The following is a 15,862-nucleotide window of genomic DNA, read 5'->3' as shown; positions in this document are numbered from 1 at the left end:
TCATATTTGCAACAGCAGAAACAGGTGAAAAAGTGTCTAATGTGATCAATCATTGCCTGGCGGCTTGGGCCGCATGGGGCAAACCAAAAATATTAAAAACTGATAATGGACCAGCCTATATAGGCAAAGCCTTCAATGAGTTCTGCAAAATGATGGAGGTTCAATTAAAACATGGTATCCCATACAATCCCCAAGGTCAAGGAATCATTGAGAGGGCTCATAGAAGCCTCAAAGAAATTTTACAAAAACAAAAAGGGGGAGTAGGCCAAGGCCTGGCCCCAAAGGCACGATTATCCATGGCACTATTCACACACAATTTTTTAAATTTAAATAATGATAATTGCTCCCCAGCCGTGGAGCACTGCAACCCTTCCCCCAACCATAAAGGGTGGGTGAAGTGGAAAGATGTCCTGACAGGACAATGGATGGGCCCGGATCCAGTGGTCAGCTGGAACCGAGGCGCGGTTTGTGTTTTCCCACAGGAATCGGGACGAGAACCACTGTGGGTACCGGAGAGACTGACACGGGCGACAAAGCCCTCGACTGAAGATCAGACCTGCCCTACCGGAGATCCATCACAGACCAACCAACAAGATGAATAAAAATAGCGGTAGCCCGAAATGGACAAGAAGATCCTCAGGCATATGCATGGCTCGCTCGCCTAGCCTACGACCGAGTCTAGGGACGGTGAGCTTCCCACACTCCTCCTCTAAAAAATTATGACATAGCTGGGTAGGAGAGTCAATGACGGGTAAGAGCGTACTCCCCCGGTGCGACTCAACCTAAGCCAGGCCCTACCCCATCCTGCACGTAAGCCGCTGGACTGTTAGATGCTGCCCAGGTCTAAATTTCTCTCCGAGGGGATTTCTTTACGGAGAGGAAATGAGTGCAAGCTTGTGTGCATCCAGGTTCCGTCCAGTTTGTGCCTGGCCCTAGAAAAAGGACGAGGGCCTCAGGGCCTTGGCAGACCATGGGACGGCCGACCAGGGTCTAAGCCAAGGACCTACGGTGGGCCTACGCATAGGGCATAAGCCTCTGCACCCAGTCCAGAAAGGGCTACGATGCGCACATTCATAAAAAATAAAAAAGGGGGAGATGTTGGGAGCCGCAGCCCCGAGCCCGGTCGCCTCACTTGGCGGACGTGAGGCCTGTAGTAAAGAGTAAAGCCTGAGGTAGATTACCCCTCCCATCGAGCACGTTAGTTTCCTGCTTACCGCGTAAGCAACCCGCTCAACAATATAGTCTGCCTGGCAACTGATGATGTTAGCCAATCAGCTTGCCTTGCTCACTTTAACATGATTGGACACTGTATCCGTATATATACTGGTGCCACCCCTGGGGGGGAAGAAGAAGCCCGGAAGTAGAAGCCCAGAAGGAGCCGCGGGGAGCGGACCAAAGGAGGCTTCGGCTGGGAGCGATCCCAGGGCAGGCTGTACGGAGAAGAAAAATAAAAGGTTGTCCACTGCCAGACTTTGTCGTGTGTCCTTCCTGCCGGCCGGGAGCGGACATCGACAGGTAATCAACAATAGGAAAATACCATGAGAAAAATAAGCCAATATATATCAGTTATAACCATCAATGTAAATAGCCTCAAATAACCAACCAAAAGAAACAAACTTACAGAATGTATCAAGAAACAAGAATCAACAATATCTATATACAACAAACACATTTAACTCAAAAAGAAATTCATAGACAAAGTCAAAAAATGAAAACCAATCTTTCATGACCTAGGAACCCAGAAAAGAATAAGGGTAGCTATTCTATTTGAAGACAATGTGAACTTTAAAACAAGAAGGATAAAAAGAGAGAAGTTCACTACATACAATTTAGGGGAAAATTTCAAAAGGAAGAGATAACAATCATAAATGTGTATGCATCAAATATGGGAGCACCCAACTATATAAGAAATTATATAGACATGAAAAAGCAAATAAGCATAAAATTATAACAAGATACCTTAATACTCCATTGTCACAGAGATATATCAACTAGACAAAAAGTAGTAACAGAGAAATATCTGAAATGAACCCCATCTGTGAACAAATGGATGTTTGTAGATGTTTTCATAGTGTTCCACCCAACATAATCAGAATATACATTCTTCTCAGCTGCGCATGAGATATTCTCTGAAATAGACCATATACTAGCCCACAGTACATACTTAAGTAAATGTAAAAAAATCATAATTATCTCATGCACATTATCTGACCATAGTCAATGATATTGTAAACTAATGGCAAAAGAAACTGCCCAAACTCCATAACCACATGGAAATTAAATAACACACTCAAAAACAACCAGTGGGTCACAGATGAAGTAAAGGAAGAATTTAAACAATATATACAACTAAATGAGAATGCAGCAACATACTAAAATTTACAGAACACAGTGAGGGCAATCCTGAGGAAAATTTATTGCGTGGAATTCTCATATCAGGAAAGCAAAATAAGTACAAATAAACAACCTAATATTATACTTCAAGTTTCTAGAAAAAGAAGAGGAAGACAAACCCAAAACTCATACAAAGAAGGAAATTATACATATCAGAACAGAAATCAATGCAATGGAGACCAAAAAAACCAATACAAAGAATTAATGAATTTAAAAGTTGGTTCTTAGAAACAATGAATAAAATTGATAAATCCTTATCCAATCCTGTCAGAAAAGGAAGGAAAAAACTCAAATTAATTTTTTTGAAATTCATTTTATTCAAAGATAAAAAGAAAGAAAAAGAAGAAAAAACTACAACAAAATTTCAAATCATGTCAATTGGGGTAACAGGGACTCAAATTCATGCATTGAGGAATGAAAAAGGTGAAATCACTACAGATCCTGTGAAAATTCAGAATGTCATCATTAGCTATTTCAAACATTTTTACTCTCATAGTATAGAAAACACAGAGGAAATGGACAGATTCCTAAATATGAATGAATTGCCAAAATTCATTCAAGAATATATAAAAATTCTCAATAAACCAATATCAGTTACTGAGATTGAAAATGTAATTAAAACTTATCAACAAGGAAAATCTCATGTCCTGATGAATTCACTGCTGAATTATACAAGAAATTTAGAGAATATTTAATGCCAGTACTCCTCAAAATCTTTAATGAAGTTGAAATGAAAATAATACTTCCTAGCTCATTTCTGAAGGCAAGTATTACCCTGATACCAAACCAGAGAAACACCCAACCAAAAAGACATACTGGGTAATATTTTAATGAACATAGATGCAAAAATTCTCAATAAGATACTGGCCAACAGAATGCAGCAAATCATGACCAAATGGTATGCACCCCAAGAATTCAGGGATGTTTCAACATATGCAAATCAAAAATGTAATACATCATATCAATAGAACCAAAGACAAAAACCACACAATCATAGATGCAGAAAAATCTTTTGATAATGTTCAGCACTCATTCATGATAAAAAAAAAACCTACAGAAAATCAGAATAGATGGTCTATACTTCAATCTCATAAAAGCCATCCATGACTAACCACAGCCAAAGTCATACTAAATGCACAAAAATTGAAAGCTTTCTCTCTAAAATCAGGAACAAGATAAGGATGTCTATTATCACCTCTCATATTCAATATAGTTCTGCAAACATTAGAACAATTAGACAACAGAGAGATAAAAGATATAAGGATAGAAAAGGAAGAAGTTAAATTATTATTACTTGCAGATGACATGATACTTTACATAGACGAACCCAAAAATTCCACCAAAAGACTTTTATATTTAACAAGCAAATTTAGTACTATAGCTGGATGCAAAATCAACATTCAAAAATCAACAACATTCTTGTACACAAAAAACAAATTCACTGAGTTAGAAAATAGGTAAACAGTGCCTTTCACAATAAAAATCCAAAAAAAATTACTTAGGAATCAATCTACTGAAAGAAGTAAAAGATGTATACATTGAAAATTACATTACTCTGAAAAAGGAGATTGAAGAGGCTATTAGAAAATGAAAAGATATCCCTTGCTCATGGATAGGAAGAACCAACACTGTGAAAATGGCCATTCTCCCAAAACTATTATACTGATTTAATGCATTCCCAATCAAAATACCAGTAACATACTTCACAGAACTGGAGAAAACACTCCTAAAATTCATTTCAAAGCGGAACAGAACTCGAATAGCAAAAACAATCCTGGGAAACAAAAGCAAGGCAGGAGGCATCACAATCACTGTTTTGAAATTATACTACAAAAGTACTGTGATAAAATCAACATGATACTGAAAAAAAAGAAAGAAACAAAAAAGAACAGAGCAGAACAAAACAAAACATAATAAAACAAAACCAGATCTGAAGACCAATGGAACACGTTTGATGTGGACACTACTAAAACTATTACAAACACATTGAGGTACTTTATCTTTGACTGTGGGGACCACTGGGAGGACTCTACTTGAAAGAAGAGCAGTTATCTCCATTTTGGATAAACTTGGCCCTATCTCCATATATTGATATGTGCAGAGGCCATATTGATATGTGGGTAGGCCATTTCTTTGTCCCTTCAACTGGCTTTAAGCAATGTAAACTGGGATACCCAATGAACTGCAGTCATCTAGGAATTCTCAGTGAGGCCTGGGGGAAATGGGAGTCTGCTCCAAGCATCCCACAGCCAGGCCCAAGGGACTTGAGAGTCTGTATCCAATCATCTATGACTTGCAATCATCTGTGAACCCTTGGTGAGGCCTGGGGGGGGGGTGGCTGAGAATTTGTTCCCAGTGACCCATAGTCATCCAAGAATCCTTGGTGTGTTCCTTGGGCATTTGGAAATTGCACTCAGTGACCCACTCACACCCAGGAACCATAGGTGAGGTTCTCGGGGACTGGTCAACTGCACCCAGTGACTTGTGTGCATGCCCAGGAACCATCTCTGTAGCCCACAGGAACCAGGAATCTGTGGCCAGAGACTTGCAACCATCAGTAACCCTCATGAGGCTTGCAGCTGGACAGGCCACTAGCATAGTAAAGAACTAGGACTTGACATCCAGCTGATTCAGAGGGACACAGGACAATACCAAAATGAAAGAACAAAATGCCATCTCAAACTTCCAGCTCATCCAAATCATGTCCAGGAGAAATAGACTGGATTAAATTTGAAATCATACACCTGAAATTTCAGAAATGATAGCAATGGTGGTAAAGAAACAACTCTAGGAGGCTACAAAAGAAATCAGATCAGAAAAAATCTCTCAGGTAAGAACATAAATCATAAACATAATGAAAGAATTGGTGAGTATATCAAAAGAAGACATATACAAAAAATAGAGGAACATAGGAAAGTGAGGGAAACTTTGAATGAACAATACAAAATAATTAGAACACCTGAAACAGATTCAAGGAGATAGCCAGGAAATCAAAAATTCCATTGAAAGTTGGCAAAACCACATGAATGAAATTGAAGACAGATCCTCAGACCTTAGGATTGCAGCTAGTGATCATGAAATAAAAGATCTCTTAAAAATAACAAGTACTCAGGAAATGACAGTTCAACAGCTGCAAGATGATGAAAAGAGAAACAACATAAGGCTCACATCCATAAAACAGAATGAGCATAAATAAACATCCTAAGTCTGCACTTCAAACTTGCAATAGAAAAAGAACAAGTCAAGCCCCAAATCCAAAGAAACAAAATAATGAAAATGATACAGGACTTTAAAATGAGACAATAGAGAATTAACAATGGCTAGCATCCTCAGAAGGAAATCTCCCATAGTTGCTATATTGCATATTGTTATCTTCTAAATAGACAGTCAAGCTACCAGCTTTAAGCCTGCAAAGTCAAATAAACAATACAGGCATTAACTTATTTTTTTACTTCAGTGAGTATCATCTCAGCAAGTTTTTCTCTAAATCAGCTGGTTGTTAGAGGTTTATCAGAATAGATAAAATAGATAAAATATCTATTCTTTCAAAGAATCAGCTTTTTTTTTATTTTCAAGAGAAAAAGGCAAATGAGAGAAGACAAATTCATACAAAACAACATAGAATAAAACTGATCAGAACAGGATGATGAAGGCATTTTAGGTCTTCAAGACCAGACAATAAAGAAGTCAACAATGGCTGTCATAGTCTCTCATTCTCTTCAAAATAGCTGTCCATACCTTCATGTATGTTGAAATTAAGCAAAACAAAACAGGCTAAAATCACTCTGAACAAAGAATAATAGCATTGCTGGATTTCACATAATGACGCTATGGAATCAGCACTGGGTACTGTAATGTCTTTTTTCTTCAAAATATTTGTTCACTTCATCATGCATTATATTATCAGTTCTCCTAAACTGTTCAGAAGTTCTATAGAGTCTCTATATGCATAGCTATCCTTTCCGTGTTAGAGGGAAAAATAAAACAAAGCAAGACAAAACAAAACAAATTCCTAGATAAACATGAAACAAAAGTCATATAAAACCACAATACAAGGTGATCTATGATGGTTATTATGATATCTCTTCTCCTCAGTGGAATTGTCTATGCCATCAGGCATAGTATAATTGAACATAACAGTACATAACAATATTAGTAAAATGAAACATTGTAGACATTGTAAGATTTCAAAAGCAGAGTGGGTGTCCTAGAGAGTCTTGTCATCTTCAGAGTAGTTGCCTATACTCTCCGACCTGATACTATCAATTATAACAGATTTGAATAAAATCAGTCAAGAACAAACAGCCATCTAAAAAACTAGATTCAAATAATATCAGTCATAATAAGACAGGGCTTCAGATTAAGTTAATAGAAAATTAAGGATGGTTACCGTAGTATATCCTGCTATTTTGGGGACAGCTGTCTGGGTCCTCAAATCTAGTACAAGTAGACAAACTGGAACAGAATATCACTGTTGTAGTTAGGGGTTGTGTGGAGAACAATTAGAATCAGGACATGGAGTTTATAACATTATTTTTATAATGATCACTGGGAGTTAATACAAGAAAATGCAGGAAATCTATCTGCAACACCAGAAACATAGAATATTTAGTCAAGGCCCTAAATCCCACAGTAATGTCCCACATGTGTCCAGATGAAATCCCAGAGCTCATGACAATGCCTCCCACAAGTCCGAATGGAGGTTCAGAGCCCACAAGAAGGACTCATTCCAGTTTCTTTTACAGATCCGTGCCAGGAAGGCCCAAAGGTCAGCAGTGGAAGCCAGAATGTCCATGCCAGCAGGGTGAAGGAAGTGTGCTGGTGTGATGAGGGTTCTATGCTGGAGCTGTGAAGTCACACTCACAACAAAGACCAGGGTTGCTCTGAAAGGCACCACAGCTATCTTCAGTGACACGGAAGCCCTGAGCTCCTCCAATGACAAGCACAGTTGGGAACATGCCAGGAAGCCGGTGTGACGAGTTCATCTTAGAGACCCAAGTGGCACATGTCTTCCCTCCAGAGCCAGGAAGCAATGCTCAATGTGAGGACCAAAGCTTCTCCAGGAGAAGCAATGGCTCAAACAGCCATTCATAGGAGAACCCACAATGCCTCAACACCTCAACACGATAATACAATAATGCCTTAACGTTTTAATGCCTCCCTTTTCCTTCTCCACCTTTCTATTGATGCTGGCAAATTTCCTCAGGTGGAGCATTTACGCTCAGTGCCATGCTGATGTAATACAGCTGGCACTAAGTTGACCACCAATTCTTAATCCATATTAGTTATCAAATTAAACAGAGCAGTGAGAATAATGTGGGTTTTAAATCTTGATACACTATTAACAATATTCTCTGCCTTACTTTTTTGGACAATTCCTTCTCTTTCACTTTCACAGGGTGCATTGTAGATTTTGGGTGCCAAACTAACTCCTTTAGTTTTTAGATTAGGGGTCAACCTGCTATTTACCTAAGTGGTTCTGAACCTTTTTACCCCTGGGCTTGATCTTAAATTGTATTCTTTTACTTACAAAAGCCTCAAGGTTTTCCTTCATTATAGCTAAGTAATTCTCTTCTGCACAAAATTACCTTGTCTTTCCAACCTATCTGCAGGTGCTGGATGAGTTGCCCCTATTTCTCTCTGGTTCCCTGTCACATAGAGCATTGTTTTCTCATATTTGACTTTCAGTCCATAAATCCTCTTTCAGGTTAATTATATTTCTGGTTCAGAGCATCTCATTGGACCCTATCTCCTGATCTACTCTGCCTGTGTTTCTTTTTGTTATTGTATCAAGGCCATCTATGTTAGCGATTATAGCCAACATTCTCTGCCTCATTTCTGCTATGCTATTTTTCTGCCATTGGTTGTTTACTTTTCTCCTTCATTCCACTGTCTCCTTCATTCTTATTCATTGAGGCCTCTCTGTCATTGTTCATGAAATCCTGGTGTTTTTTTCTCTCTAGAATGTTCTTCAGTATTTTTTGTAGAGTTGGACTAGTGGTCACAAACTCCCCCAGCACTTCTTTGCCATGGAAGCATCTTGATTCTCCATTAATTTCTAAAGACAGATTTTCAGGGTACATCAATCTGGGTTGGAGATTATTTTCTTTCAGGGCTTGGAATACTTCACTCCAAGCTCTTCTTGATTTGATGGTTTGTGTCGAGAAGTCTGTCATGATTCTGATGGGTTTTCCTTTATAGATGATCTGTTTCTTTTCTCTGACAGCTTTTAATATTCTGTTCTTGTGATGAATTTCTGAGATTTTGATTATTATATGTCTGAATGTAGATCTATTTTGATTATAGCTGGCTGGAGTTCTGTATGCCTCATATATCTGATTATCATTTCCTTTTCCTATGCTTGGGAAATTTTCTTTAATTATTTCTGTAAATAGCCTTTGTATTTCATTTGTGTTTACCCCTGCTTTTTCACTCGCATTTTTTATTCTTAAATTATAGATCCTCTTGTCATCTTCCAGCCCTTGTATTGTTAATTCCATATTCCTGGTTATTTTTAAGAGATCAGTCCTTTCATGATCACAAGTTGCAAACCTGTCTTTAAGGTTTGATAGTCTATCTTTAGTTTCTTTCAAGCAGTTTTGCCAGGTTTCAATGGAGTTTTAAATTTCCTGGTAATCTCTTTGAATCTGTTTCATGTATTTTAATTTTTTTTATATTCTTCATCAAAGGTTTCCCTCCTTTTTCTATGTTCCTGTATTCTTCCATCTGTGTCTTCTTGAGAGGTGTCTAGCATTTTTTATTATTTTTCTTATATCTTTCTTTTTTTTTTTTTTTTGTCTTTTTCATTTTTACTGGTACCAGGGGTTGAACTCATGACCGCACACTTGCAAGGCAGGTGCTTATGCTGCTGAGCTAAATCCCCAGCCTCTCTTATATCTTTCTTTACTTGTATTAATATTTCTGTTTTAAGTTCTTTTGCAATTTCAAAAAGTTTTTTTTTATGTCAAATGCTGTTGCTTCAGAAATTGCAGGTATGCAACTCCTGATCTCGTATGTGCTTATCTCTCCTGGGCTAGTACTGCTTGAACTGGAGGCTGGAGACTGTCTTTTGTTTTTTCCTCTTGTCATGTTTCTGGTTTCTTCCAGATATGTGGATAATGGTGCCCTGGCAATTCCTGTATTGGTTATAATTACTCTGAAGCATGATGGCTAAGGATTCTTACTTTCCCCAATCTGCATCACAGAGGTGAGCAGTGGACCAGAGAACTGCACTGGCTAGTGGTGAATGTGGGGGACATGATCCTCCTGTAGGAGTGAGCAATTGGTCAGGCACCATTTTGGAGTTGGGCAGGATAAACCCAGAACCAGAACTGCAGCTGGCTTCATTCAGCCACTCCTAGCACAGAGTAGATTGATGAAAATTTCTTGGACCGAGTCCTGCCCCTGTGCACAATCCAACAGCCAAGGCTGAGTTTTCTCTAAAGCTATCCCTAACTGGCCCCAACTGCATGACACACAGTAACGTGGTGAAGATTCCCAGTGGTTAACCAGCTCAGACGGGAGAGGCCAGTCTTCCCTGCCCCTGCTTATACTCCAGTAGTTTCCATCAGATATGGGAAAATCAAATAAAAAACAAAACAATAAAACCAATCAAAACAATATTGAATAAAGCAAAACAATTAATTAGATCACAACAAAGCAGTGACAACAATATTGGATTTCAAAGGCAAGATTAGAAGGAAATCCCCTGTATTTATTATATTGCATACTGTCATCCTCTCAAAAGATGCTCAGACTGCTGGCCTCAGGCCTGCAGAATCAACCAAACAATACCCGCATTTAGTTGCTTTATGTATCTTAGTTGCTGTCAACTCAGCCTGTCCTCCAAACCAGCCAGCTGCTTACAAGAGGGAGTTTGATTCTCAGCCTATGCACTGGTCGGCTCACGGGAGGCACTGACTTTTCTCTTCCTGGAACCCATGTGGCTTGTGAGATTTACCAGAAAGGCTGGTTAGTTGGCTTCTTTGCCTTGCCTTGCCTTGCCTTTCCTCCCATCCTCTCCCCTCTCCTCCCCTTCTCCTCTCCTTTCCTCTTTCCTCTTCTCCTCTCCTCTCCTCTCCTCTCCTCTCCTCTCCTCTCCTCTCCTCTCCTCTCCCCTCCCCTCTTCTCCCCTCCCCTCCCCTCCCCTCCCCTCCCCTCCCCTCCCCTCCCCTCTTCTTCTCTCCTCTCCTCAGGTCCTTAATGCTGCTTTAAGTGATATTTGTTTGCTCACTTCCTTTGTTTTCTATATTTCTATTCCTAGTTCTTCCTAAATATTTCAAAAGATGTTTCAGTCTTTCTCCTAGAGCCTATGATTCTCTCCTGTAATCCTAGTTTAAGTGTCCTTAGCATTAGATCTTGAGACAAGAATTGAGGTGTCAGCAGTTTGTTTTTGATGGGCAGGAAACACCAGGAGAAAAGAAGCAGGAGATAGGGAAGGAAAAACAGCTCAAAAAGATATGTTATCAAAGCAGTAATAACGACCAACATCTAATCCCAAGGGGAATTAGTGAAGCTGTTGAATTTACACTCCAGAGTGTAATGTGTAAGGACAAGGAGCTGGATTTACAGCTACTTTCAACTGTCTTTTATTGGAATCTATTTCTGAGAAGTGTTAAATACCTTCCCTTTGCTCTGCTAAGTATAGATTGGAGTAGCCATCAATGGTTCTGGAAAAAACTTGGGTGAAATTTGAAACACATAGCAGGTGAAAGCTGGAACAGTGAGACTTTTTAAAATTAAATTGTGGCTATAGCAGAAACTCAAAATTATTCTCCTACATTAACCTCTGTGTTAAGTAGAGAACCACTTGCATCATTTTAAATATGAGCAGGGCTGCCCAGCTAGACTTTTTCTTGAGTAACTTCCTAATACAGTGCATGCAAATTTCTGGGTACCTTTTTTCAAAAGGAAGTTGCTTGTTCTTCACTTTTTCTTTTCTGTTGATGAGGAACAAAATGATGACCAGTTTTGGTAAGCCAACTTCTGCCATATTGACGACAGCTTTTGGAGGGCAGCAGGGAGTGGCTGAACTGACTAATAAACAGGAGCTATCCTTGGCTTTCCAAGAGTAGGTGGATGACTGAATGGCTGACCATTGAGAATAGTGTTATGAGTTTTTTTGAGGGAAGGAGGGAATAGAGAAATAAACTTTTACCTGCCTAAACCACTGAGTTTTGGGTGTCTTGTCTCCCGGCCAATGTAAGAAGAGGAGTACTTAAGTGTGAATGTTTATTGGTGTCTGCAGTGTTGCTATTTGGTTTCTCCAGAGTTTTATCTTCTAGTCTTTGACCTCTTATAACTTGAATTTAAAACTTAAATTTCTACCAAGGAAGATGCGATTCTACATTCTCTATTTTTTATTTTTATAAGCAGAATATATTTAGTGAGAGAAATAAAGCTTCTGTCCAAGAATGAGTGAGAAGAGGTCCCAAGTGGGTGGCCCGAGATTCTGCCTTTAGGTTACCTCTGAATTCTCTGCTCTAAGCATTCCTCAGGCTCAGGTCATTTCCACCATAGTACTTTGCACTGTCGACCCCAGAAAGATTTTTTTCCTGAGGTGATCCTACTTATCCTTAGAAGGCAGAGCAGCAGCCTTCATCTCTTTGTCTTCAGGGAATCTTTTTCCTTACAATAGGACCAACTCAATTTTTTTTTTCCTCAGAGATTTGCCTGTGTTATTGATGAATCATGACGCTATGAGTAAGTCATGTAGAATATGTTCATTAGTTCCTGGAATTCAGTTCTGCCTAAGAGAAGTCAACTATAAAACACCTGCTGCCATAGGCAAATTCCTCACTGGTAGACGTTCCATAAAAAGTTATAACTAGAAAAAGTCTATTTTCAGTGTATAGCTAGTTTATGATTGCATAAGCAAAAAAAGAAAAAAAATTTTCTAAAATTTCTGTGAATCAAGCTATTACTATTCCTAGTAACATTTCCTGTACATCTTAACTAAATAATTGACTTTCAGATATTGATAATGAGTCTGTTTACGGACTTAAAGATACAATGAATTTAACCTTCATTAAATATATAAAATCTGGATGGATTAATGTAATTTTAAAATGTATTTCTATAATTTTTTCTATAGACTTTAGATGTCATCTGTCTAAATATCAAATAAAAATCTGATTATTACAAATTCTGGATGATATCAGAATATATGCCCATAGTTTAGATCAAGAGATAGAAACTACACACACATATTGAAACAAAGAAGGGTTAATATAATTAAAAGAGTAACTGTGGAAATGTGAGAAAAATCTATATGGTGTTCTAGATACTCAAAGGGAGCGTGCTTTTTTGTTTAAAATTGAAAAAATAAATAAATCCACAATTACAGTTAGAGACTCAGCATCCCTTCCATTCACTGATGGAAGAACTGGTCAGAAAATTAGCAAAGATGTAGAAGAACCTCAAAACACTATTAACCAATACGAAATGTTAATTGGTTCCTAAAATTAAAACAGTATGTAACTGATATTCAGTTAACTCTTCCTGACAACAGCAGAATACAAATTTGTTCCAAATTCTCAAATAACATACACCAAGAACAACCACATCCTGGGTCATAAAACAAATTTCAGCAAATTAAAAGGATTGGAAATCATACAGAATGTTTTCCATTGCTACAAAGGGATCAGACTGAAATTACTTGCAGAAAGATACTGGGAAAACAAAATCTCTAAAACCTGGGGTTAAATAAGCACTTCTAAAAGGGCAAGGACATTGTATAGGTGGGCTTTGAACCTCATTTGAAAACGTGCAGCTGTAATTCACCAGGTACTGGAGAAGGTCGCTGGTTGGTTGGACCAGAATTGGTCTGCAGGCATTAGGCAAGCAGAAACTGAACACTGAGAACACGGATGAGGGGACTTGCAGCTGGCAACGAAATATGTAGGCCTGCAGATAGGATGGGAACACTGGAGCATGGAGAGTCTCTGGTGAACAGATGTGGCCGGATGCGCAGGGACGTTAGAGAATGCGCGGCCAGGAGGTGGGGCCTAGGTAGAGGAAGTAGATCATCTTGGGCACACCTCTGAGGGTGATCTTTTTCTCTGTCTCTTGATCTTATTGTTTCCTGGCTACTATGAAGTTATCAGTTTTGCTCAACCAAGCCCTCCACCATGATGGTTTTGTTATCTGACCTTAGAATGAAGTCACGAGCCAAAGTAAACCTTTCCCCCTTTGTGTTTGTCATGCGTTTGGTGACAGTCATGAAAGCTGACTGATACACTTTCTAAAATTGTGGTCCTAATATTCTCCATGAGAAACACTTCTGGTGAGATTAAACTTAATCGGAGGATTGTTTATAGTTGTTTAAATTCAATTATAAGAGCTAGACTTTCAGCTCTGTCACATGCTGATGAGTTAAGCGTGTCAGGTGTGAGTGATCTCACTTTTTAAAGAAAAGGTGAGACCACTGATCCAAGAGAACTCTTTACCTAGTTTTCCTCACTTCCATCTCTACATTTTGTGCAACATTTTCCCTCAGTATCTGAGGAGGATTGGATTTTTGGAGCCCAATCTAAGAATACTCCAGTTACTATGAAAAGTAGTACAATAGTTGTATATAACCTGCACATATTCTCCAACATACCTTAAATCATCTGTAGATCACTTATGATACTTCTACAATGTAAGTATTATGGAAATGGTTATTACATTTTGTGATTAATACAAGAAAATAATTCTTATTTTCTTTCTTAATTCTTATCAGGGACAACCATGATAGGCCCAACTACTTAGTGCAACACTGGAAGTTGGTAAGTGTGCGTGAGTGTGTGTGTGTGTGTGTGTGTGTGTGTGTGTGTGTGAGTGAGAGAGAGAGAGAGAGAGAGAGAGAGAGAGAGAGAGATAGGTCAAGAGATCCAGCTTCCTACTTGCCCTTTATGGTTAAGGGGAGCAAAGGAGAAAATAAACACTATGACAGCTTATAAAATTTGAAGACTAGCTTTGTGGAAAGAAAAGTGAATATACACTGCAGCTCTTTTTCCCCAGTTAATTATTTGTAGTGAAAACAAATTAGTCTTTATTCACTCCTATTCATCTTTGCCCAACCATACAGCTACCAATCCCATTGCTGGAACTTGGGGTTTGCCATAGAGCATTTCCCTGGCAGGATAGAATGCTCCAGCAAATACTGTTCTAGGGAGGGGCTAGGAATTCCAGAGATAAAAGGCACTTCAAAACCAAGGCAACGCTACAGAGTCTTCCACTTCTTGTTCAGATACCTGCAGGTTGGTGATATATGGAAGTACTCAGACGACTTTCGGGAAAGCGGTTGTCACTTTGAAGAGCACAGAATTCAAAACATGAAGAAGGGGGAAGGAGAGATTCAAATATGGACTCATTAGATAAAATTTCAGAATTGTTGTTATAGTAATAGTAGAAAGAAAATGAGTTATGTGACACGAAAGTCTATATTACTTGTTGAACAATTATGAATGGGGAGCTAACAGTATTTACCAGTGAGATAGGTCATATATTAGGTTAGAATTTTATTATTTTTACTGATCTTGAAATGTAAGTGTTTTGGTTGATGTTCTCATCCACTTTCAATTTCTGAGAGTAGGCCTGGGAAGGAAAACCAGGTTTCTAGTGCAGAGAGAGAGACAGAGAGAGAGAGAGAGAGAGAGAGAGAGAGAGAGAGAGAGAGAGAGAGAGAGAGACAGAGAGACAGAGAGACAGAGAAAAAGAGAGAGACAGAGAGCAAGGGAGGGAGAAAAGGAAACAGTGAGTGAGAGAGACAAACTGAGTGAATTGGAACACAAAAAGTGGCATCCAGAAGAACTAATTATCTTTTACAATTTTTTTTTTTTTTGCTATTGGGGATTGAATTCGTGACCCCTCACTTACCAGGCAGGCACTTGTGCCACTGAGATAAATCCCCAGCCCCCCTAAGAAGAACTAATTTTTAAAGCTTACATTGAGTAAAAATCATGCCATTTCTCTTTGGAGACTTTATGAAGTCACAATCAGCAGCACAGAAGTTTAAAAAAGTTGAGTCTGACTTGAGCTCTTGCTCAGTAAATGAGGTGAGCCTCTGCGTGCCCAGTGAGAGGAGCCTCAAGCTTCTGTCTCAACATCCTGCGCAAAGTGGGCACTAACAGCTTCATGAGGGTAGTAAGAAGACTCTTTGGCCATCAGTGGATTTGTGCTGACAGCTTGTATAAACAAGGGCAGATGATAGTAAAAATCATTTTAGTATATCTTAGGGTTTAGAGTCAAAGGTGGAACCATGCATTTCATTACTTTCATATATCACTTTGGGTTTTTGATATTTCTGAACTAAAGTTATAATTTGTGAGGACTTTTTTCCATACAGGGGATAAGAAGAATGTTCCCTAGGCTGCAGGCAGTGTCTGCTCCAGCTCTGCTCCAGATTACTTTGATGGCTGTGCTGTTGGCTCCTGTTCTTGGTGAGTTATGGAAGGGAGCTGGGGTTTCATTTCATAATGGATTC

At 38.9% G+C, this 15,862-nt stretch overlaps 1 protein-coding gene across 2 annotated transcripts in view; it reads left to right on the top strand.

Moving 5' to 3' along the window:
* The first annotated feature begins 14,538 nt into the window (after nt 1-14,538).
* Zp3r (zona pellucida 3 receptor) overlaps nt 14,539-15,862 on the top strand; it is a 30,786-nt gene continuing 29,462 nt past the window's right edge. Inside the window, exons 1-2 of one of the 2 annotated variants that reach the window (XM_063239629.1) lie at nt 14,539-14,636; nt 15,725-15,818. In XM_063239629.1, the coding sequence (XP_063095699.1) occupies nt 15,737-15,818 (82 nt within the window). In that variant the 5' untranslated portion in view covers nt 14,539-14,636; nt 15,725-15,736. 2 annotated transcript variants of the gene reach the window in all.

Source organism: Cavia porcellus, unplaced genomic scaffold (genome assembly GCF_034190915.1).
Source record: "Cavia porcellus strain 051 isolate PalLab524CR breed Dunkin Hartley unplaced genomic scaffold, mCavPor4.1 scaffold_29, whole genome shotgun sequence".
NCBI lineage: Eukaryota > Metazoa > Chordata > Mammalia > Rodentia > Caviidae > Cavia > Cavia porcellus.
Note: the sequence above shows the minus strand (reverse complement) of the source record. Positions and strands in the feature narration are given on the sequence as shown.